Source organism: Colossoma macropomum, unplaced genomic scaffold, assembly GCF_904425465.1.
Source record: "Colossoma macropomum unplaced genomic scaffold, Colossoma_macropomum, whole genome shotgun sequence".
NCBI classification, from domain to species: Eukaryota; Metazoa; Chordata; class Actinopteri; order Characiformes; family Serrasalmidae; genus Colossoma; species Colossoma macropomum.
The window spans coordinates 30,853,932-30,879,546 of record NW_023494787.1 but is presented as its reverse complement, the minus strand read 5'-3'; the positions used below and the strand labels follow the sequence as shown (position 1 = coordinate 30,879,546).

The 25,615-nt window shown below is 40.2% G+C and overlaps 1 protein-coding gene across 1 annotated transcript in view; it reads left to right on the top strand.

Annotated features, from left to right (window-relative positions):
* Nucleotides 1-22,641, top strand: part of bop1 (BOP1 ribosomal biogenesis factor) — an 86,288-nt gene extending 63,647 nt beyond the window's left edge. Inside the window, exons 5-16 of the mRNA XM_036566894.1 lie at nt 53-170; nt 2,463-2,564; nt 3,061-3,273; nt 3,693-3,854; nt 4,995-5,075; nt 6,301-6,370; nt 14,496-14,628; nt 16,175-16,355; nt 18,036-18,327; nt 20,894-20,978; nt 21,137-21,244; nt 21,766-22,641. Of these exons, the coding sequence (XP_036422787.1) occupies nt 53-170; nt 2,463-2,564; nt 3,061-3,273; nt 3,693-3,854; nt 4,995-5,075; nt 6,301-6,370; nt 14,496-14,628; nt 16,175-16,355; nt 18,036-18,327; nt 20,894-20,978; nt 21,137-21,244; nt 21,766-21,919 (1,699 nt within the window). The 3' untranslated portion in view covers nt 21,920-22,641. The remainder of the gene's footprint in view (nt 1-52; nt 171-2,462; nt 2,565-3,060; nt 3,274-3,692; nt 3,855-4,994; nt 5,076-6,300; nt 6,371-14,495; nt 14,629-16,174; nt 16,356-18,035; nt 18,328-20,893; nt 20,979-21,136; nt 21,245-21,765) is intronic.
* The last annotated feature ends 2,974 nt before the right edge of the window (nt 22,642-25,615 follow it).

Sequence of the window (25,615 nt, the reverse complement as noted above, 5' to 3'; positions counted from 1 at the left end):
TTTTTACCCAAATACATCATTTTTTATTTTTGTTTTTCTCTTTTGCTGCTAGGCGCACTGTCCACGACAAAATGACTGGCACGGACGTCCGTCTGTCCGACGAGCAGGTGGATCTGGTTCACCGTCTGCAGCAGGGCAAATTCGGTGACGTCAACTTTAATGAGTATGAGGTAACCAACCTTTGTAGGGATATGGGAAGTGGGGTGCTGAGGGTGCTGCTGCAGCACCACCAGATTTCAGAATTGGAAAGTGCTTGTTTTAGAGTTGGTATTTTTGTATTCTATTTATAAATTTTTAATACCTGCAGTAGCCATGCGCTGTTTAAGCTAACTCTACATTTACATTAAAGTAAGCCAAATTTTCCAAACATTGCTCGCTTTGGGGGCGTGTCGCGACAAGACACGTTGAGGTGGAAAAATGGAAAGTTTATGCCAAGCTGTTGGTCAATTCTAAGCTCCAAAGCAGCCTATTGTTGTTTTTAAACATTAAAAAAATCATCTGACATAACGATATTTTTAACAACTGTTTTAACCATTGCTTGTAGTTAAAACAGTTTCATCGTTTGCATGCGCTTAATAATCCGATAACTCAGTTATCCAGTCAACGTATTTACATGCACTTGAGTAATCAGATAATGGGAAACTCCAGGTCTACATGAGTCAGACAGTACTCGGATTTCTGATTGCAGCCAGCCAATAAACTCACAGAAGACGTGATGTAAACATGTAAAACTCAAACTTCATGCTGCAGCTTTTTTTTAAAAAAACATCGCGCCACTTTTCCTGAAAATATGAACATACATCTACAAGAGGAATGATATTTAAGTCCTTCACTTTGTCAAGCATGTAGTTAGTTTCATCGTTGCTTCAAAAGTGTTTTGCTGCCATCTTGCAGCAACGCTGCTTTCCTATTTACGGTACCACGGCCTGCTTTCACACATGTTCAGACTGCGAAAGAAATCCGGACAAGAATATACATGCAATGAGAAATCTGATTATTAAGCTAAAATCCAGCTCTCTCTATTGGATTTCTTAATCAGATTTCTAGGCCTAAGAAATCGGGGTATGCCGTTTAAATGACCATTTAAATAATCAGATAACTGCAGAAATCCGATTATGATCGGATTATTGAGTGCATATAAATGCGCTCACTGTGGGCGTGAATTGGTTACTGCGCCACATATCAGCAATCTGGTTAGTCGCCTCTCAGTTTATCTGCACAAAGTTTGCCCAGAACGAGAGAGCAGAGTGAAAATCAGTGGTTTGATGTGTAAGTTATATGTATGTATTGTTGTCTCTTCCCTCATAGCATTTTATTATGGCACATTCTGTTTAATACAAATTAGCAAAAAAAAAATCACATGGAAAAAAGGCCTTCATCGTTCACACGACATGTACACTGTTTGAAATTTCAACACTCTTAACTTAAAACACCTTCCCACATCCCTGAACCCACATTTTATAATCTCAGCATCTGCAATTTGAAGGTTTTTTCCACCACAACGAGCCTCACTTGATGATAACAGTACACAGCAGGAGAAAAACAAATCTCCCTGAATTACCCCTTCTGTTTCCACAGCTCACAACCAAAACTCTGGCCTGCACTCACCTCTAGCAGTGAGCTAAGGGCACAATATGTTAACACTCTGGCAATTATTCTCATTTAGGGGGGAAACTATGCAACCATGTCTGTCCCCAGTAGGTGGACTGCACATGTAATAATGTCAAAATGCTGTCATGGCCATTAGCGGGCTACGAATGCCTTCTTTATTAGCATTTGTGCTAATTGTCTGTTAGCTTCTGCTCTAGAGAAAACAGGGTATGAGTCACTTCACACTTGAGGTTGCGTGTGATCAGTATGGCGAAAAGCAACCTCAGACACACTTTAAAGACGATGATGTGGAGTGTCTGAAAAAGCCACCTGTCATCTGGGGTGTGGTGTGACACTAAATCTTTGTGTGTGTGTTGTGTCTGGAGATCTTGATAGCCCAGATGTTCTCATTTATGTTTTAACTTGCGTCTGCTCCTAATTCTATGAGAGTGTTCAGCATTGAGCACAACAGTCACAGCTGTAACAATGGGCCAGGTTTATAAAACTCGGTGGTAACAGGGCTGTGCCACCCAAGATGTGCGGCACGGTAAACTGTTCATAAAATCACTGTGGCTGTGATTAGCGCACTGGTGTCTTTGTAACACTCTGGTATTTTGACCAGTGTCCTAGACAAGAGCCAATCAGAATCGATGTGTAAATGCTATTTGCTCTTAATGTCACAGTAAATCTGGCGGTGCATTTTATGAATCTGATCCACTGTGTCTCCAGCGCCATTACATCTGTATCTACAACGGGTGCAAGTTACATGTAGCACACCTCAGTGTTTGGTTTCTTCTTAAACATTATTATTAGTAGTAGTATTATTACCATCATTATTTGATTTCTCAGTGTTTTGTTTCCATTTCTTTTAGCCTTCAATTGACTTCTTCTCCAGTGAAGTGATGATCCACCCGGTGACCAACAGGCCTGAGGACAAACGCAGCTTCATTCCCTCTCTGATTGAGAAGGAGAAGGCAAGACCCTGTCCTCACTTTTCTTTAATGCCTCTCTGTCTCATCTCCCAGCTTAAGAAGTAAATCAATATTTCTATTTACTGCATTTAATACAGCTGAGGTTAGATCAGTAGAGTCGTGTTTCAACCGGTTGGACTCTTAACTGCTCGCATCTGTGGGGCATTAGCCGTAATGATTCCCACACAGTCTGTGTGGAACGGGCTCTGAAACTCTGCCGTAATGGGCTTCTGAAATTGGAAGCTGAAAGAAATTAGACTCACAAATTTTTCAGTAAAAATAGTTTATACAAGAGTCCCCCCACCTTTAAGTGCAGTGGTTTAGACACTCATACTAAGAATATATATAATTGTGTATCAGTCAATTTGGCTGAAATTGGTACTGCTGTTTTGGTCATGGGTAATTTGTGTCACTCTGTGGACTGTGCATAATGGGCCCCAAATTGTGATCTAGAGCTTCTGCAGGACCGTCAGCACTTTTTTTCTTGTTCTGACGCCAGGTTGGGAAGTTGGTTCATGCCATAAAGATGGGCTGGATCAAGCCACACAGACCCAAGGAGACAGCACCCCAGTACTACGACCTGTGGGCACAGGAGGACCCCAACACCATTCTGGGGCGCCACAAAATGCACATCCCTGCCCCCAAGATGAGACTGCCAGGTCACGAGGAGTCCTACAATCCTCCTCCAGAGTACCTGCTCACTGAGGAAGAGGTCTTACCTTTTCTTTTTGGTTTTAAAATTTTTACTGTATTCAGTATTCAGTGCAGGCATTTTGCACATGGCTTTCTGATCCATCTCTATGTGGCTTCCAGAATTTGCGTAGAGGGAATTTGCTTGTAGTTTGCATGCAAAGCGTAAGCACTTAGAACAGGTGCATCCTCACCAGAAGTTGTTCTTTTTATTCAGCTCAACTTTGACCTAATCTAGCCAGCCTGCAGACTCTCACTGTAGCCTTTTCTCATAAAGCTGTCCTTCATTAATCGTTTCGTTTGTTTAGAGGGAGAAAAATTCTGTATACTGGATTTTAGGGTAATTCGCTTAGCGTCACTACCTTTCATTTAGGCAGAATGTTGTGTAATCCAAATAAGAATGTTTGCTGAATATTATCTGGATGTTCTATCCCTTCTCAGAGACTGGCATGGGAGCAGCAAGACCCTGAAGATCGGAGATTGAGCTTCCTGCCCCAGAAGTATTCTTGCTTGCGTGCAGTGCCAGCCTTCTCGCGCTTCATCCATGAGAGGTTTGAGCGCTGCCTTGACCTGTACCTGTGCCCCCGACAGCGCAAAATGAGGGTGGGTTACTTGGGCAGCAAATTCCTCATCATACAGCTATTCCTTCCAGCTGGTGAAGTTGTTAACATACACTTCTTCAGTTGTTTCAGAAATGCCCTCAAATAAAACACGAATTAAGCAGTTTTCAAGTTTTGCTTTCTAAACATAAAGTAACTTTTACTGAGACATCAGAGTGTAACATTCAAGAAATTAAGTGTGAGGATCAACGCCTAACTCTCAGTAGCCATATGTGCATAGGAATAGTGTTTTGGGGAATACTAAATCCTAAGATCTAAAGATGTTTTTAAATCCATGTTAAATTATGCTCTATCATTTGTAGCAATTAGCTGTGAAAAGTATGGAAGTCTTCAGTGGTCTAAGATTCATTTATTTCATTTATTCCTTTTTCTCATTATGAGTTTGTTTTCTCATTATTACATCATAACAAACATTGTTTGCCCCAAATTCTCAAGAAAACTAAACTTTGCAGTTAAACAGGCCACAGAGACATGTGTTTTCTCCCAAATGGAGATTTTAAAGCTAGATTTGATCTTTTGAGCTTTTTTTCAGAGCTAAAACTCATCACGTCATCTAGTACGCATCCCTCTCATAACAAAAAAGACAAGAAATTCTGTGAAAGACAGACGTTAAGCAAATAATTCTATCCATTTTCAAAATATGAAAATATTTTGTAATATTTAGTAATACGTCAGTATGTTTACTCCACTTTGTGCTACAGTGAACTGAGCATCATTGTTTAAAAGGGATATATCGAATTGCATCACAGCATATTGTATCATATTGTACTATAGTATTATTATCATTATCATATGTCACAGCATGGTAGCTTGTGGTAGTATGTTAGCTTGGGGCTAGCATATTATATTGTGGCTGGAGCATTGGATCTGGACACTATAAACCACTGATTTAGTTTAAAATAGTGTACTTTTTTGCTGTTGAATGCTGTAATAAACTGAAAATTGAAACATTAAGGTATTAGCATAAGTCAGTTTTCAACCATGCTTTGTTTTTGCTGTATTAAAAAATACCACTGTATTGTATTGAATCAAATTGTGAATTTTGTGCATTGTTACACCGCTACTGCGAAGAATTGTCTGTGTTGTCTGACAGCGTTCTCTCCTCACCTCCTCCCTCTCTCAGGTGAATGTGAACCCAGAGGACCTGATCCCTAAGCTGCCCAAACCTAAAGACCTGCAGCCCTTCCCCACCACTCAGTCTCTGGTAGGTGAACATCAGTTCAGGGCCTGCATTCATAAGGCACCTCAGTGTGCTGATCCACAGTCAGATTCTTCACCTGCTTGTGATTATTAGGTTCACAAAAACAGCTCTTGGATCAGAGCAGGCCACTGTTTGAATGCAGCCTCTGAAGGAGGTCTGAGTATGGCAAGCTCAGATTTTAGTGGATACAGAAATGGAAAAACCCACATTAATGTATTTGGGTGGCACTGCTTAGAAGGGAGAGAAAGATCAAAAGAGAATTATTTCTGTTTTTCAAAACTTTCTGACATTTTTCAGACAGCCGTGCCTGTAAAAGCGGTGACATTTAAACCAAACGTTAGTCTGTCGTTGTTTTGGACTAGAAGTAGAGGGGCACCAAATGTCTGGGTGGCAATGGATTAATGGGATGTAATAGACTCACACCCTGAAAAGCTGCTTCATTTTTGCTCAAATAATCTCATGTATGGCTGCGAATGTGTTTTTCGTCTTTGCACCAGCCTTTCTAAAGTCTTTAAAAAAAATCTACTGCACATGTCACTGGAAGGTGACAGACTCTTAAGAGTTTAATCTTCTTAATCGATTAAACTACAGACTAATTTTTAGTTATTAATCTCAAGGCTTATTCGGTAAGTACCATACTTTATTAAGTAAATACTATGAATAATTTAGTAAATACATTGAATTATTCAGTAATAGCTATAAATGATTCCATACCTACAATCAGATGTTCCAGAAATACTATAAATGACAGAGTAACTACTGTAAATCAATCCTATATGCTATAAATTATCCTCACTGCTATAAGTTATTTAGTAACTACTAGAAATTGTTTTCTAAATACGATAAATTATTCACATTTTATGTAGATTTGAAGATTCTAAAACATGCAGAAGCTTGCTAGAACTGAAAAGAAGTACCTTGGTCTGGTTGGTGGTTTAAAGTGGTTTAAAAATGTTGAGCTTTTGACTTTGTCCAGATTCAGCTCTGTGTAGTAGAGTTTAACTCTGAGTTTTTTCCCAGTCTTTGGTGACCATGGTACAGTCTGTCTTCCTTGACATTTAAGAAGCCATAGCTGAAGGATGAATTGGAAAATGTCTAGAAGATGCTATGCCAGTGGCAGTAAAAAAAACCAGAAAAAGAGCTTTATGAAAAGGAAAAACTTGTTTGAGGAATCTCCAGCAGTTTTTTACTTGTGTTATACATGACAGCAATCCTGTTCCCTTTTCAGGTGTACCATGGCCACACCAGTCTTGTGCGCTCTATCAGTGTCTCCCCCAGTGGCCAGTGGCTGGTATCAGGTCAGTCTTTTCATAGCCATTTACTACTGTTGACTGTTCTGTTGTATTTGACCTGCTTGTATATGACACATTTTGTCTGCTGAAAAAATGCACAATAAAAAGAATAATGGAAAACAGTGGAAGACAGATTAACCCTTTTTCCCAGTAGCCAGTTTCCACCTGTTTTGGCAGTCCCTCAGTTTTTGCACTATAATATGATTTTCTTCAATAACGTGGGTGTAATATATCTCAATGGTAAGCTGTATGATTTTCATCTTCTTGAGCAATCAAGTCAGCATGTATGAAGGGTTTTTATCATGGCCTGATTGTGATTGTGCATGATTGTTTGATATGAAGAAAGCTGCAGTGTCCTTTACCTCAGCATGGGCATCTTTCTTTTGATTTGTAAATTATTTTCAAAGCAGGGGGTTCTCACCCCCCCACGCGTTCATCATTGCTCACTAGCGGCTCAACACAGCCAAATCATTTTACCCGCTGAGAGCCAACAGTGTCCTACTTATCTGATATCAGAGTTATGGGGAAAAAAAATTCACATTACTATTATTATTATTATATTAATTCAAAATATCCAAGTAAAGAAAAAGTATGGCCACTAGGGGCTTGCAGAAAGAGGTTAAGACATCACTGGTGATTGGCGGTGGCTTTTAGGAGAGCTCTGTTGTTTAAAGGGTTCTTACACTGGCTCTTTGGTCCCATACAAAGGCAGCTCATTGCCAACCCCCAAATCCTCATCAGTTGTTATTGCAGCAGCAGCTTAAGTAGCTGCCTATACCATCCACAAAGTCTCCGCTATGATGTCTTGTTTCAGGCCAGAGGGCTCTGCAACCCGTTTGCAGTTGTCAGAGCTTGGACTTGGATTGGCCCATGGGACTCAGGCAAGTGAAGATGAGCACAGAGACAGCCCTGCTGTTTTGCTGGCACTGTTCAGACCAGATAAATCAATCACGACTAGTTCATGAGTCGGCTCCCCCTTTTCTCTCCTCTCTAGACTGGATTTTTTTTTCTCCAATTTTTATAGCTTTTGGCTGCATGGCTTTTATTGTTAGTCACTCCGGGAAATCAGACAGGGAAAGAGACTTCATTCATGTTGTTGCCGTTTGGGCCTTTATGTTTTTTTGCTCATCGCAATTCAGACCTCAGAAACAATGACAAACAACAAATTAGTAATGGGTGCAATTTGTCTGGTGTTGGGCTGTGCTTCTGTAAGGTTAGGATTTAAGCAGATCTAGGACCTCCTTTTACCTATTGAAACCTTAAAGGGGAATTCCACTGTTTTTTCAGAATGTCTGCAAAATTAAATTGTTAAGATATAAACAGAGTTAGGAGGAGTGGTTTGATGTGAAATGCTTCATTCTGGAGAAACTTAGAGTCAGAATTGTTCACAGTGGTAGAGATGGGAACCAGACATCTGCAGAGTTAATGCCTCTATAAGCTACATCACAGAAGGTTATTACATGGCATGGATAAAATTATGCTGCCTAATGTCTTTTATGAAAGTTTTGAGGTAACTTTTTGTGGCCTAAAACATATTTGTTTTTAAATACATTTGTGGCAGAGGCGTACCTGCGGGGTGTTAAGAGGCAAAAACTAGTCGAAAACGTACTTTTTAAGATTTAACACTTTAACATTTAACATTGATCATCATTACATGTTAAAACACAGAAGACACATGTAGGTTCACTGGTGATATTGAATAGTAAATAAAATGGCTATATTTGTCTTGTAGACATTGTGACCCCTGGTTTCATTCACCACCACTGTGAATAATTCCAACTCTGCAAGTTTCTCTAGAATGGAGCATTTGACATCAAAGCACTCTGAATTATTTGGTTTACGGCTCATCAACTGACCTTTGCAGAAAATTTGAAAAAAACTAAATACTAAATAATGCTGACCTAAATACTAAACAACGCTGCAAGAAATATCTAGGTGGTTACAGAGGTACTTCCTTCCTGAACAGCAACTCTTCTGTTCCCAGCCTAGGAGCCAGGCCTGTGGATCGTTACCATCCGCTAGGTTTGGTCTTTCTTTAGATATATAAATGCATGCTATAATTGAGTATTTTCTCAGTAGGATTGACCATCTGATTGCCATTAGCCTCGGGGACATAAAATATATGAAAGAAACGTGGTAGAAAAGGAATCGTTTTAATAAAACTGAGACCAAGCCGGTTTCTCTCCGCTCCAGCGTAGGGAGTGGTGGGGCCAAAGCCGCAGAAACCAAATGATATCCCTACAGTATGAAAATGTGGTCGCATTTGCTAGGGTGATTTGACTGAGGTGGCCTAGGTAACAATATCATTCTGTCTATTGGAAACAAAATAATGGTCATTACTCCTGTAATCTGTCTTAATTCCAGTATTTGCAGTAGGGACACTGTACAGTAATTAAGGCACATAAGGCATTATAAATACTTTCTATTAGTTTTGTAAGTCTATGTTAAGAGCCACATTTTCAGGAGAGCTGTGGCAATGAAAACAATTACAGATATGACAAAGTATAGACGTAGATGGCGAGAGATTGGTGTGAAGTTGGGGCCGGCTGGAAGAGAAGCTGGCAGCAATTTAGTGGCAATATCTGTTAAGCCGTCCATAACAAAGGACTCCATAAAGCCCATATGCAAAACCACTACAGTTGGGGCCGCTCTTTTGTCTTGCTGTAAAATATATTAAACCAGTAATAAAACGTCCTTTCCCACAGTAAAAAAGGCAGTTGACAACCTCCCAGGCATTACAACCCCTTTTACCCCAAGCCTGTACCCCGGCTCATCAACAGCCCCAGATTTGTTTTTCTGTTGTGTATGTATTTTAATTGATATAATATGTTACATATAGTGGAGTTTAATTGTGACTGCTTTGTCCCAAGCTTGAGTGATGTGACTCTGACATTTAGCTTGTGTTTTAGAAGCTGTAGCAAATTGGAAAATCTTGACGATCTTATGCCAGTGGCAGTAAAAACCCCAGACAAATTTGTTATAAAAAGGAAAAACTTGTTTCAGGAAACTTCAGCAGTTTGTTACTTGTGTTATACATCACAGCTTTTTTTTTTCCTTAACAAAATGCAAGAGTGACAGCCCCCCACTTGTGCATTCTCTCTCTGAAGTTTAACTGCCTTTAAATGGTTCAATTCTTGTTTCAAGCTGTAACGCTGGCCAACAATCTTGTTGTATGGTGGTGCGTGTTCGTAACCTTAACAGCAGAGCCAGAATGAGAGAGAGCTCCCTTTTTACCCTATCCTGCATTCCACACTAACAATGTGGCCACAGAGGGATGAGACGCAACATTTTAACCCCTACTCTGGTGTTCCAGAGGACAGGATCGAAGCACCAGTGCTTTTGCGTTCTTCACCGGAGAAGCATATAGGAGAGGTACCACTCATACATGTAGCGGCCTCCAGAAAACCTTCACAAGGTGCAGTTTTGACAAAGGACAGTAACTTTTAGTCCCCCCTCATAGTATATTGCAGTCATTTCATAAACATTTTTGTTTTTTTGTCTTATATTAGTGAAAATATTGTAATTATCAGTAGATTTTGCTCACCAAATTAATACTGCTGTGACTATCCTAATTTCCACTATTGTCTATATGCAATTTCCTGTGTTGTGTTAGCATCAAGCTAACGGTGCTACACATTTGTTTTCCCACAAATAGGTGTAATGCTACTTATGGTGGATCTAACCATAGACATTTAAAGCATATGAGACTTCAAGTAATGTATTCTTTAATTTTCATATTGCCATTTTACACCAAATGCCTCAGTAAAAATCTCAGTTTGATATTTATATTAATGAAGCTGTTTAGCATGTTAGCTATCTTTTTGTCCTGTTTAGCTGGCTATATTTTAACCTAATTGTTAAGAATAATTTGTCATCCCCTGAGTTTAGTCTTAAGTTTTGGTGGTCTGTTTGAGCAGCATAACAGTTATTAACAGCAGAGTGGATTTTAGTGAGTGGAGCAATAATACAGAATTCAGTTGTTGTGTGGAGTTTATAGGTGTGCATATATTGAGTACATACAGCAGCTTACAATGTGGCTGTTAGTCAGATTTTAAGACCAAAATTATCCTTTTCACACAATTGCCACAGTTATTTTGCTTTGCTTTGTTCATGTTAACATGAGTGAGGTTGGCACCGAAGACAGAGGGGTGTGCACACACACAGACCACTCCTCCTTAGACACATTAAGCTTATTACACTTGGACACAAATTTAAAATCAAGCTTTTCAACAGAGAACACAATTAAAAAGGTAATTTGTTTTTTTTTTGTTTTTTTTCCTACTTAACAGAAGTCAGGGACATCCAACAGGTTTCTGCAGACTGTCTTATATTTCAGCGAGGGTACTTTACGAATGGCTTGACGACTGATTTGTAATGTATGCTTGCTCTGTTGTGCCGCTATTCAGCTGAAAATAGGAGCATCCGTGGAGCTGAGAGCAAAAAAAAAAAAGGAAAAAGAAAAAAGAAAAACACAACTACAAATTAGTGGGGCGGAGACAGGAGATGTGAGGGGTCAGTAGCAGGCAGCTCTGAGGCTGAGCCTCCTTCAGCGGCACACACAGGAAGCGCTTAGCCCTGTGAACCGTGCAGCCCAATAAAACACGCCACCACCATTCACTCCTTCACTGGCCAGGCCCAGGCAGGAAAGCATTCTAGGATATGACATATGAAATATTGGCGGTTATGCTTTTTATATCACTTTTTTTCTGACCATATGCTGAATTAAGAATTAGGATGATGATAAATATAATATCCTTTCTTTTTTTTAAACAGTACTCAGTACTTGTTTGTCATTTGAGATAGAAAAACAGAAGAATGGAAAAAAACCCAAACCTCTATATTTGATTTCCACTTATTGTACCGAAGTTGCATACAGCAAAGTGTGTTTGTCCATGCAGACACTGTGTCCACGCTGTGTGTCTGGTTGGCCGAGCCAGAGAGATTTGCGCTGGAGACCACAGCTATGTGTGCCAGACGGACCTCTGGGCCACGCTTTCAGGGGCCGTCCCTTCTTTGCTATATCCGTCAGCACGGCGCTCACTACTTAAAAAGTGATTATGGTTTTCAGGGTTATTACACTCCACCCTCCGGCCAGGCCTGCTTCTCCCCTCCCCCAGGATGTTTTTCCAGCTTTTATGAAACGTGCAGGTATCAATGTTTCTCGCGGGCTGTCCTAGAGACGTCCTTGATCCAAGCCAAACAAGGCCTGTTTTGATTGAACGCTGTCAGTCAAATTGAGGCCGATCCAGCTCTGATTATTTGTTAAGGCTGTGTTCTGTTGATGCCTCTGTTGTAGAAGTGACCGACAGAAATTATCCAGGTAACACTTAGTGTAAGGCACCTACATAAGGCCTTCATGACAACTGATGTAGACCAGAATTATTGGTACCCTTCAAAATGAGCTAGAATCAGTATGTTAGTGATATTTCAGGCTTAAACAAATGTGTAAATTGCATATTTGTTATGTTTACACTGCACTATGGAACAAAGCAGCAAAACCCCTGGTGAGAATAACCTCTTTCTATAACGCTTAACAAGGTTGGGGAACACTTGTTGAGAAGTCTTGGACTGCTCCTCCATGCAGAACATTTCCTTGATAATTTATGGGTCTCCGCTTGTGGACTGCCCTCTTCAATACACACCACAGCTTTACAATTGCGTTCAGATCTGGACACTGAGAGGGCCACTGCAAAACTCTGGTTTTTGTGTTCCTGCAACCATTTTGATTTTGCTTCAGATCATTATCTTGCTGAAAGGTTTAGCGTAATTCGTTATGCCGCTAATTTTCACAAGAGCCCCTGGAACACTAGCGACAAAACAGCCCCAAAGCATCAGTGATCCACCACTATATTTTACAGTAGGTGTCAGCCTTATATTGTATACTGTTTTCGCCAAATGTGATGTTGGGGTACATGATCAAAAAGTTTTTGTCTCATTTGACCATATCATTTGTAGTTCCAATGATGTTTTTCTAAGTTCAAAAGCTCCATTGGTAGAACTCGTCTAAAGCACTTCTGGTTCTGGAGGTGGCGTCTGACAGTGGATTTTGAAATTTGAAAACCCCAAGGTTCAACTGAGCTGTGTAGTTCTGAAACTGTGATCTTTGGGTTCGTCTTTGCCATCCTCCTCACTTCACATGGGGGTGGTATGCACATGCGTCCTCTTCCTAGCAAGTTTTCAGCTGTTCCATGCTTTTTCCATGTGATCACTGTTAGATAAAAGGTAATCATTTTGTTTATGTGATGTTATTTCAGTTGTCATGATGAGCTTAAGTAGGCGTCATGCAGCCTTATGTGCACTGCCCTACAGTAAAGTGTTACCATTATGTAAAACTTGCAGAAGTGACACACATTCTCTGTAGCAACAAGCAGTCTGCAGTGTTTTATTTTAAAATGAAAAATGATAACAGCCCAACAGCCACTGGTAACAGTGCTTTGAAAGCCCAGAGGAAGGCGCAGACTGCTTTGGTTGTTGACATTTCATAAAATAAAAATGTCAAAGAAAATAGAAACAAACCAGATCACTTAATAGTGTGTCGTATTCTGCTTATACAAAAAATTAAGTGATCCACGGTATCCGCAGGTACTCAGTATTACAGTTAAAGATCCAGATCAGGGGCAAAAAACTAAACCTCTTAACAAGCCATGGGCCCAAGAATAGCACAGTTGGTTTGCATTGAAGACCCCGTAGTTACTAAATATTGAGCCTTGGCGTGCCACGTTAAGGAGTTATTTGGGATGTGTGTGCATGTGCATCAGCCAGCAGAGTTGAAAAGGCCACCTCCACTTTTAACTCGCACAACAATGGCGACTGAAGGCTCAGAACAGTGAGGCTAATTACAGCAGCCACTCTGCTAAAGGGAGTTTTTCTACAGCGGAGGTATAGCAGTGGAGGAGAGCGCAATGAGTTATCACACAGCAAAGCCGTGGTGAACGGAGTGATATAAGGCTAACAGAGCGCTTTTGTTGTGCCGGAGCCCCCGGGTGCATGGGCCCTGTCAAGCTGCAGTGTTTGATGGGCTGCAGAGACTCAGAAATCTTTAGCCTAGAGTGTCTGCTTTCGCTCAGCTGATGAACCGTAGCCTGGCCAGAAACAACACCAGGGGAAGGACTTCCACACACCTCACACACATGTCTAAAGATACACTGATGGAGTCTATATTAAAGGAATGGTTTGGCAAAAAATCTAATTTACACAAGCACTGCAGCTACAAGGCGTTGCTAACAAACACTAGAGGTTAAGTCACTCAAATCTTTTCCATAAATACAGTCCCAAAACTGCTCTCAACCCAATCAAACCGCATCCAGTGGTGGTGTCATACTGTGTCCTAAACCACATCAACAAGTCTGCATGACCTTAATGAAGACCTCCATGTGGTTTGAGTGGGATAAGAGGAGTTTTGAGAATGTATTTATGGAAAAGAATTTGTTGATAGTTTAGTTCTAGTGTGTGTTAATGACGTTAGGCCTGTAGCTGAAGTTTTAAACGAAAGAAGCAAAATTTGGACACCAAACATGTCTGGACTGATTTACTACATCTGGGGTAAGTGGGAAAATTGTGCAAATTAGATTTTTTCACTAAACTGTTTATTTAATCCTGAAGGAGATCACAGCGACGACAACAAAACTCGCATGCATTAAATGTGCAGAGTTTATACAATGCCTACAAAAGACATAACAGATTTGTACCTAAATGACAGTGAATATTTACATGTGGCTTAACATGAGGTAGTTGTCAATGAAACTTAAAATGGTACAAGTATATATTAAACACGTGTATGTATTGCCTCAGATGCTTTAACTAGAGAAATACATATAGATGATTGCAGACTGCAACCAATAAAGTACCCAATGCTACTTAAATCAAAAATATTGAGTCTTGTATACCTGGCCTTAGGTTGATTCTTTGTAGAGCCAGAAGGAGCACCCTCACAGCACAGCTCTATCACCCTGCTGAGCTACAGAAGTAGTTCCTCTGTTTATCCAAAATGGCATGCAGAGAATGAGAGACTGAGAACAGCCTTCCTGACTGTGATGAGGAACTAATTTCTTCTTCAAATCCACAGTTCCAAGGCTTAACCAGTATCTACTGCCTCCTGACCAGAGCTTGTGCTTTGACTTTTTGACCCTAGGCTCAGATGACTGCACAGTGCGATTCTGGGAGGTAAGCACGGCACGCTGCCTGAAGACAGTGGAGGTGAGCAGAGCTGTGAAAAGCGTGGCATGGAGTCCAAATCCAGCAGTGTGTCTGGTTGCCATCAGCTAGTAAGAGCCATTCCTTTATCCTTCACCTGCATTCAAGCTGTACTCTATTTTCTGCATGAAGCAGGTGTGTGAATTAGGGGCAGTTGAGCACAGAACAGTGCAGCCTTTCCATTGGATCAGAATCTCAGTATTATGTTCAAGCCAAACACTCCTTGTATGTACTTTGTAAATCTGTAAATACAGAGCTTGAAAAACGGTTCAGAACATTATTGCTTTTTCTTGTTTGCTATTGCTGATAAAGTATAATAAGTAAAGACAGATGTACACTTAATCTGCACTTCAGTTTTTTAGGTATACAAGGTATTAACTACACCGCACGCATCATAACGTACTGAACAGCGTCACATAGCAGAGACAGTACAAAACACTGCTATAATACATCGAATGCATCAAAGTCAGGATAAACATCAAGTTCATTTTTACACTTTACTCATTTACATTTTAATTAAATAAACTTTCAACATAATTTATCACATTTGGCATTAGTTTACTACTACTTCACAGGAGGTGAAAAAAGACGAGTCTAGTAGCATTAGCTAAAGTAACATTAGCATTCTTACTTTATCTGATAGACTGCCTGGTCTTCTTCACCTGTGTAAATTTTAAGCTATGTGTTGTCTATTATGGCTTTCTATGGTCTTGATATGGCTTTATTTTAACATAGTAATGGCAAAATGCTCAGTGATGCGCTGTGGCGCACTGAAAAACTGGGTGCTGGGAATTGCTGTCGCACACTGATGCAGACACCGGTGTGCACGTTCATTAAAAACAATGGTTTTGAATTGGACACAGTGCGATGCGACACAGTCTGTCTGGTGTGTTTACTTTACCATCCTGTGCAGCTTTATTTTTAACAGTACTATACATACAAAACTTCACTAGAGTACATTATTGCATACATACATTATGTGTTGAAGTTCTGTGTCTTGAGCTGAGATTAGTAGTGTTTTTATGTCTTGAATAAGAATATATAAACAAAAATGTAATTCAAACAGCCACAAGAGGCTATGTGTTGGTTATTTCACCATGGTTAAGTGTTGTCCGCATCACAGCGTGCCTTAAACCCAGTAAACCCCTTAAATGGCCAGGATTTGCCGGTGGTCCAAAGTTTTATTACACACTTCTATAACCTAAGAATAACTCGGCCAGTTTGCATTGTAGTCCATGTACTTACTGAATAATAAGCCTTAGTATGTAATAAGCCCGGGATTTTAAAGAGTTAAACATGGTCAAACTACAATGCAGGGTGGATTAATGTGTCTGTAAAACAGGAACAGAATATAATTTGATTAATGATAATATTTTTTCTAATATAGCACTTTTCATGCCAGTGGCAGCACAATGGGCTTTACAGACAGGTGATAAAGCTTAACAGTAATAGAAGAAATTCTGAGTGCCAATTTAAAGTCATATAAGAAACTGACACAGATCATCTTAAAATGATAAATACAAAGAGAAGTAATGTTTTAATTAAATGTTTTAGATCACTGATTCTTACAGTGCTGAATGCTAAATGTAATCATACTTACTGTGTGTGTGTTTTTAGTGGGGAGACTGTAGTGCTGCTAAACCCTGGGCTGGGAGATAAGTTCATCTGCAGTGCAACGGATCAGCTCATCTCCTCCTATGAGGAGCCAGAAGAGAACAAAGAACAGTCAGTGCAGTGGACAGTCGCTGAGGGCAGTGATCATGAGCATGGCCAGAGGCTCATTCTGAAACACCCCAAGGTACCCACAAAACACACTCACACTCAAGCAGAGGAGACAAACACTTCTGTTTGAATAGTATGGTGACGTTTTAAATTGAGGAGCATTTTTGAATTGTATGCATGAGGGGGCAATAGGCAATAATTTTGCTGTGGCTGTGATAGGCCTGTGAAGCACACAGCTAAAATAGTGGTATTGGTTTTTGCTTTTTGAGAGGAGGATGGCACAGCTATGATGTACTGCAGAGTCAACAGCAAACATCCCAAAAAGACAGACAACTGTTTTGTTCATGTTCTCTGAGAGAAAGTGTGATGCAGGGTGGTGTGAGGAAATCACACATGGGTGTGCACAATTATAGAGAAGAAACAGCTTTGAACAGTTGCACACACATAAAATCATAATATTTGTCATTAAAACACAAAAGATTTACTTAATTTCATATCATATATGTTTCAGTAGTGAGAGTTCTTAACCTTACACACTGATATTGAGACTTTGGTACATATTTACTTTAAAACAATGGGATCTAACTGCTGACCATGTGACCATGAGGGACAGAAGAGTGATGCAGTCTCACTTCCTGCTTTAAAATGCAAGGTAGTGGCTAAAATAAGGCTCTGCCTATGGACTAAAATGTGGGACACCATTTATTGAATAAAGTATTTTTTATTTAAAAATAATTTAAATCTTTCAACTTCAAAAGACATCAAAAAACAATATATTTTCTTTTCTTCTATCTGATATCTGATGTAGTATGGCTGTCAATGAATATTCCAAATTCGATTATATAAATGATTGAAAAACAAGAATTAAAACAAAAAATTTGTATTCAAATGTGACAAAAGCAACATTACCATGGCTGTCTGCCTCGTGTGGGCCTGAGCCACTGCACTGAATGCACTGCATGATGGGCAGAAGTCACACAACGTCACTTGTATGATTTAAAATGAAAGGTAGGTCCAGCTGAAAAGAGCAAACAATTCAACAACCGTGTGATAGACAGTTCACAACCCATCTCAGCTGTATTATTTCACAATACCCCCTCCCAGTGGAGAGTGCCCCATTAATAAGTTTGTGTATGTTTAGCTTATTACTATCACAATTAATGTTTTTTTTTTTACTGTGGGACTGCAGTTTGAACTAATTTGGTAGAATGATCCATGTTAATCCTGACAGCTGATTGTTTGGAGTCAGATCACTTAATCTTGCATCTAGCTGTAGAGCTACAGTTCCATGCAATATATTGTGCTCTGATCAAGAATTAGTTTACACAGAGTTAGATGAAATTATGAAATTTTGATGTTTTCTTTTTTTTCTTCCCTGTGGGGCCTTCCGTTCCTCACGTGAGCTGTAGCCAGGAGGCTTTTAACTATTGGCTAAACCCACACGGTTGTGGTCACCCCTTTCCTGAAATGGAAAGAAATATAAGACGCCTCCAGTGTCCAATTAAAACTACTGGAAAAAGAAAAGCCGACTTACCAGTTGGCAGGCTGGTAGAGCCAAAGCCAGTATTAATAATAGCCATAAATTTAGGCTTGGGGTGTCTTTGAGGTTGTAATCGGATTAATGTTGGTGAGCTTACTGCAGAATGACTTTGACCTTTTACTTCTGTGTTGTAACAACCCCCTCTCCCTTCTTTCTCTCTCTCTCTCTCTCTCTCTCTCTCTCTCTCTCTCTCTCTCTCTCTCTCTCTCATATCAGGCTGTGAGACAGGTAACTTGGCATGGCAAAGGTGACTATCTGGCCTGCGTCATGCCTGATGACAACAGCAATCTCCAGGTGGTGATCCACCAGGTGAGCAAGCGACGCACACAGAACCCCTTCCGCAAGAACAAGGGCATGGTGCAGTGTGTCTCCTTCCACCCCATTCGCCCTTACTTCTTCGTGGCTACACAGCGCTATGTGCGAGTCTACAACCTCATCAAACAAGAGCTCACAAAGAAGCTCATGGCCAACTGCAAGTGGATCTCCAGCATGGCTGTTCACCCAGGAGGTGGGTGCCATTGGTTACAATAAAATAGACAGCTCCAGTCCAGAGTTTTGCATGTGAGTGTCTAGACCAGGAGTTTCCAATTCCATGTCCTAAAGGGTCAGAGTCCAACAGAGTTTGTTAAAGGTCCTGCACATATACACCTGCTAAACCTGATAAATCACTGCCATGTTGAATCAGGTGTGTTTGAGCAGAGAAGTCACAGAACTGTGTTGGACTAAGGGGGGACTTAGGTTGTCCTGTCTTAGGCTTAGTCTTGTGGAGCCACACGTCATCTTGTTTTGGAGAAGACTTTTCAGGGTGGGAACAAACTAAGAATGAAATTTCAAACTAATCCAATGCTTTCTGGAGGCAGAGCTCAGAGTAGGGGGCGACGGTACGATGTCCAACAGACAACGAGCCACAGCTATTCCTACAAACCGCTGATGGAATAGGTCTGTCTGAAATCATCTGAAGCTGTTTTCTCATCCATGTCTGTGCTCTGTGTGTATGCAGCTGGAATTCTCCTTGCATTTTAAACAAACTTGCTTCTCCATTATGGACCATAACTAAGACCATCAATTTTTGTGTTTCAAACAAAAAGTTGTAAACGGGTTCTTAGACTTAGTAAGCTAAACTTTTACAATTTCCTGTTGGCAAACAAGCCAAAACATGTCAAACAAAGTATTAGAAGTGGTTTCACTGGCTTGATTTTGTGCATCAAACATACTTCTGGCAAAACCAAATGAAAGGATGTTTCTGAAAACCATTTTAAAGAATGAACATGAGCTAACGATAGCGTTTCGCTAGCTAGCATGTTTCTTTTGTGTTACTAATTGTACTCTGGATGTTAACAGAGCTCACCTGAAGAATTTGAGGGCGTCAAAGAAGGGGCATACCCTTCTTTGCAGCAGATTTCATCACAGTGCTGCTCCAGCAATTTGTCCCCAGACTTGTATTCTCATCACATCTGTCCCCCTGAGACTAGCCTATGCTAGCCATATGTTGGCATCTCTCTGATAACTACTCTGTTCTAAAGAAGTGGCATTTGGAAGAGAGGTGACAAATCCCCAGTCTGAAAGATTTTTATGAAAAGCATAAGGACAGGGCAGAATTTGTAGTTGGTGAGGTCCTGGAAGAATGAGTAGTGATTGATCTGACTGGGCTCTGGCTCTGGCTCTGGCTCTTAAGCATCATATATTATATGAAACTAGACAAAGAGTTTTTAATGCATGATTAGCATTTGCAAGTCATAAACAGCATGTGTGTTTATTCTGTCTCTGTGTGTGCCCAAGCAGGGATTGAAAGTGAAAAGTATGTTATTTATATCAAATTATTTACAGAAAACGTTATGGTTTTTCCTTATACATCTCTACAAATAATCACATGAATGTATTTCATTGGTTAATTTACCACAGGCTACACTACACTAATAATTTTGAAATGGATGAGAAACACCTGTTCATAATTTGTGATGTAATATAGCCCAAAACTAAAACAGAGGACGAATTAAATTTCAAAAGAATATATTCTAAAATTTAATATGAAAATGTTTTCTTCAGGATTGCAGGAACAATAAATGTGACTAAGAATGGATAAAAATAGTGAAAAATAAAAAATAAAATAAAGTTTAAAGAAAATCAGCAGAGAGAGAAAGAGTGGTGGGGGTGAGAGCACCCACAGCGGTTATACCTATATGCAAATCATATGTAAATTAGACAGTCCATATATCACTGCTGTCAGAACAAAACCTTGTATCTCTTTTTTTGTCATAGTTTGAAAATGCCTATTGCCCTTTACATAGTGTCAAAATTTCATGATGAATGGACAAAAATGAACAGCCGAAAATTACTTGGAAAAAAGTCTGGTTCCGTAGACTTACATTAAAAGTAAAGCATGTTTTTTCCTTCTCCTGTAAAGTTACCATTTTGGAGATAAAGTTTTGTTCCACTAACAGCGATATACAATTATTCAAGATCATTACAAATCAAAACTATTATAATGCCGACTTGGATGGATTCAGAAACCTAACTGAACACAGTAATTTGTGAGACTTTTAAATAGAAAGTCAACAACTTTCCATCGTGCACATCTCGGTGACATTAGTTACTCAGTCAGGCCTAACATCTTAAAGGTTCCCGTCTGGTCATCTTTCCAGTTTTTAGACAATGGAAAAACCAAGTTCCAACTTCTGTCCCATAGGCCACCTCCGTGTCTGTTGGGATAGATTGGAGATGGGCTTTAACATGTCCTTATGTCTCATGTCACAGCATCCCTCTCAAGGAACATGCTGCAAGCCTCACAGGAACACAAGTGCCAAAGAACTATATTCCTACGTCTGAATATATATTCTTAGGAAAAATAGTATATATTACAAAATGCAGATTTAATTAAGGGAGAGCAATTGAAGGTATGTAGAGTAATTTGTGAATAGGCACCATATCCAATCTGTCCCAAAATAAGCCCTGTATGGCACGGTGTTTACTTGGTAATTGACTGTACGTTAACTGGCATTATTTTCTGCATTTTTTTTTATACTCATATAAATTATGTGTATTACAATTTAAGTTACATTTGTCTCGTTTCCCAGGTGACAACGTGATCTGTGGCAGCTATGACTGTCGGCTTGCCTGGTTCGATCTGGATCTGTCCACAAAGCCTTACAAAATGCTCCGGTGAGTCAGGGCAAAAGCATGGCAGATTTTTAGGATTGTGGAACCTGTAGGGGGTCCAGTGACAATGCGACAATGCTGCTAATGCCAGACCTTCTTGATGTATGGCTGCTGCTGCTGCCACTCCTGACCGCTTTTGTTTTCTGTCTCTGGCTAATCAGGCATCACAAGAAGGCTCTTAGGGGCGTGGCTTACCACAAGCACTACCCCCTGTTTGCCTCAGGGTCAGATGATGGCAGTGTCATTGTCTGTCATGGAATGGTCTATAAGTAAGTACACCATTCTTTTCTCTTATGTGCTCAGTCATTTCATTTGCTCTCGCTTTCTTGCTCTTCCTCCCTCTCCCCAACTTCCCTCCCCCCTTCTTTCTTATACTGTCTCTCTTCTTCTTCTTCGTACCCCATGTTTTGGGCATGGACCCAGTGTATCCGCAGGGCAGACTCTCATCCAGACAGTATGGTCAGGAATGCTCTTTGAGCAGTAGTAATGGTCCATGCATGGTCGAGGGCAACACAAATCTGGATCAAAACCCTTCATCAGCTGGCCTTAATAGATCTCTTTATACTCAGCCCGAGGATGTAATGTTATTTTTCCACTTTTTTTTCCCCCTCTAGTCTAGCTGTTGATGCATATACTGCAAGTCGTATTTCCAGTAGTGTAGGTTTTATTGTGACTATAACCCTTCTAACTCTTCACTGCGCAAAAAACAGCATCTGATATATTTTGCACTAAAGATTCCTGTTCCACAGTTCTGATTTTTTGTTTGTTTTCTTATATTTGTCCCTTGCAGTGACCTGTTGCAGAATCCTCTCATCGTTCCAGTTAAAGTTCTGAAGGGTCATGCCATCACTCATGACCTGGGGGTGCTCGATGTGGCTTTCCACCCCAGTCAACCCTGGGTCTTCTCCTCAGGGGCCGATGGGACAGTCCGTCTCTTTACCTAGTCAGCCCTCATCAGTCTCGCCAGTAGCTTAGCATCTTCATCTGGACGTACTGTCTTCACTCACCACGAAAATTTTGACTGATTTATGTGATTTTTTTTTTTTTGTCTTGACCCTCAGAATTTTGAGGGCATCTAAGTCTTGACACTTCCAGTAACAGGAATATCAACAAAATGGAAGACTCAAGTGCCTAATATAACCTTGTTTTTGAAATAATGTACATTGTCTCACTTTTGTTTTGTTTTTTTATTATTCTATTAAATGCAAAAGAGAGAAAAAACAAGCATGGGCCAGAGCACGGTAGAACCTGCTCTACAGCATAATGCAGAAACAGGTTTGATTTTCACCACCACCTCTTGAAACCATGATTGTTCCGGAAGACCCTTTTCCGTACTGGGCCACATGGCAAATCGAACCTAACCGCTAATCCTTGGACGAGCAGACAGCTGGTGAAAAAACATATTATTCGACTTTCAACTATGTCAAAAGGAAACTGTAGAGAACAAAGTGGCTGTTAGTTTCAGCAAAGTCGTTTTACACTTCTGTCCTACAATTAAACCTGAGCTTGTTTTCATTCTGAGCTTGATCCGGCATTCCAGCCGTTTGCCAGTATCCGTGACTAGGCATGCTACCTTGTGTCATTTCTTAAGATGTTGAGTTGTGAAACCTTGACCGCATATATTTCTGAGAACCGTTATTTTTAATTAAAGCTGGTGTTCCTTGAAGAGCCTTTTTCGGCGTTTCTTTTGCTGTCCTTTCTTCCTCTGTTTGCCACAGGTCAGCGAGCGTGATTTGAAAAGCCCTGAAATATATGCAGCGAGGGACTGGGGAATGGGGTTCTTTTCCTGCGTGGGGAGGCCCAGACGTGAGCGATCAGAAGCCTGTGTGTATTATAGATCAGGTTTCGCCAAGGCTGTCCACCTGCGGGCGCCTCTCCCCTCTCTCGCCGTCAGTCTCGAGTCTGCACGCCTGCCGGCCTTCCTGGAGAAAGTGAGGGCAGGCTGTCAGCTTTGTTCAGACCCATTTTAAGGCTTTAAACACATCTCTGCTGCTCTATACATACCCTGTGTACTTGTGAATGCAGCTAAAATTAAAGCCTTTACTGATCTTCTGAAGATGCTATGCATTAGGCACACATCTAGCATAGTATACAGACTGTTGCAGTGGAAGGCTTTTAGAGATTCTGCTGTGTTTTACCTCAGAAAAAGGTTTACTGGTTGGAGAAATGTTCTTTTACTCAAATAACATCATTACTTTCATCTGGTGCCCATTTATGTAAAGCCTTTCATTGACTAAATGCTCACCTAATTAATTTTATAAGTGACTCTTTTTAAGCCAGCAAGTGATGACTTCCTTAGTGACACTTGTACACTGCAAAAGGGCACCAGAGTTCACCCAGCTCAAAGTTCTTAGTTTAGCGAAAAGTTCTCCTAACTCATGTTTTTTGTACTGCATTTCAGTTAGGTAGGCAATATAGGGTTAGGTTCAAGTTAAACAGTTATAGGGTTATTAATGGTGTTTTTTTTTGTTTTGTTTTTTGTTTGTTTGTTTTTTTTAAATCGATTTTTCCACAAGTTTGTACTTATTCGATTTGAAGTGCATTCACATTTGATTTGGGGAATTCTTCTTCTTGAGCTCTCAGATATGGAGGGCTGTGATATCACCGGGCTTTGAGCTCATAATATCATGATGAAGTGAATGCTTAGACAGTTAGACACTCTAAAGCCCCTAAAGTAATTTAAAATTCTGTGTTCAAAAATGTTTAAAAAAAAAAAATTGATTTGTTGTTTTAACTTGTGTTAAAACCTGGCTGAGGTTTTTTTTGGATTTCTGATAAGTTCCTAACAGAATTCCTAACAGAATGTGAAGGAGAGTATTTCATTAATTTACTATTTGATGTATACTTAACAGCCACAAATTATTTCAAACCAAATTAACTGGCAGAACATGGATATTAAGTTTTCCTAACAACGCTTTACAACACAATATTTTTCAAACTCCTTATTCAGGTTGCAAAGTATTTGTGTGTGTTCCTAGTGCTGAGGCAGACTGTTTAGGATGATCTAAATTAACTTGTTAACCCAAATTCCCCCCCAAAAAACAAAAAAGTTATATAGCTCAATAAATTTAAAGCTGCACTATGTAAGATTATTTTTGTTAAAACTGAAAGAAGTAGCATTACTGAGTCAGGGGAAAAAGACACTGTAAAATATGGTGTGTGCCTGCTGCTGCAAGTCACGCTGTAAAGCCTGAAATAGTAATAAAGTTAGAGGTGTCAGGAAGGATTTTGTGGGAGTTTTTGGACCACGTCATACATCTGAACATCACATGCACAGGCTCAAAAAAAAGAAGCATCCTCGGAAAACATGCTCTTCACCAAGTTTTGACTGAGTTCTCTTTGAATTCTTAACGCACCCGCAGTCTTTAGATCCCAAAAACTTACATAGTGCTTTAAGATTTTTAACAGTGAATTTATTAATGTAATTTTTCTGTTTGGTAGCTACCACTGCAGCCATTGAACTACTTTCCAGCTTCTGTTGAAGGGCTGGTTGTTCTGAGAGCTTGGACCAATGTTTGTGTAGAAAACAATGCTTGATTTCTATCCTCTGAGGGTTGCCAGGTGTTGAATTTTTATTTATCTTTCTGGAGATCACTACACTGGCCACATTTCATTCTTTTGGGACGTGGGAGGGAAGGAGGAGTCGCATTTCTACAAATAACTTGTAAAACATTGTCATTATCACCCTTCCAATAATTTTCCCTTGACTCCCTGAAAACATTTACTCGGTGGCCATAATTCAAGAGGACGTAACTCTTGTTCAGATGGAAAGAAACAGACGCCAGTTCTTTCAATAAAAATAAAACGCCTAACTAGACAAAATGGCTTCTGCATTATGGTGTTACTCAACAAGAAGTCGTGTTTCTTAAAGTTGGGAGGAAAACTGCCCGTGATGATGGTTCTCCGAGTGGAACATTGGCAATGAAAGACCATCAGATCACTGCAGTTTCCCCCTAAGATTAAATCTGGAGATGTGGACCAAAACATTTAAACGCTACATTTAAGGAGTCGTCTTAATAAGATGGGAGTGCTTTGATATTGCGTACATGCATGTGAGCGGTGAAATCGCCATGCCTCATAAAATATACTGCACTGTCTCTCCACCATTTAATCTGTTTCCACTCTTGAAATTCTCTAAAAAGGAAGAAGGGGAAAAAAAAACCTTGACTGGGCCCACTTCACCACATTTATCAATTAACACCGTCAGTAGCCAAGATAAGCACTCAACTGATTGCAGCTGTCCATGTTTGCTATACCCCAACACGCTTGTCATAATGACCAGAGCTGAAACTGTTTCGAATAAAATTATTGTTAATTAATGCACTGGGACTTTGTTCATATACATAATACGAGGAAATCTGAGTGTTTCAAAGCATCTGATTGGCAGGATATGGCATCATAAACTGACGGTCAACGTTGCCCACTGCGCACGGCTGAAATGTGGTTAGACGAAGACGAGAGGTCCAGACATTCTTGACACACTCTCGGTCAGACTGAAAATGGCACGAGATGAATTCCGAGGCAAAGCTTTCGTCTGCGAGATGACATCATAAGCGCTCCAGGAAGACTTGGTGACCTCTTAATGACTTCCTCTGGTCGGCTCCTCTTTGCGGGCACAGCCAGACTGTCAGAGGCATGGC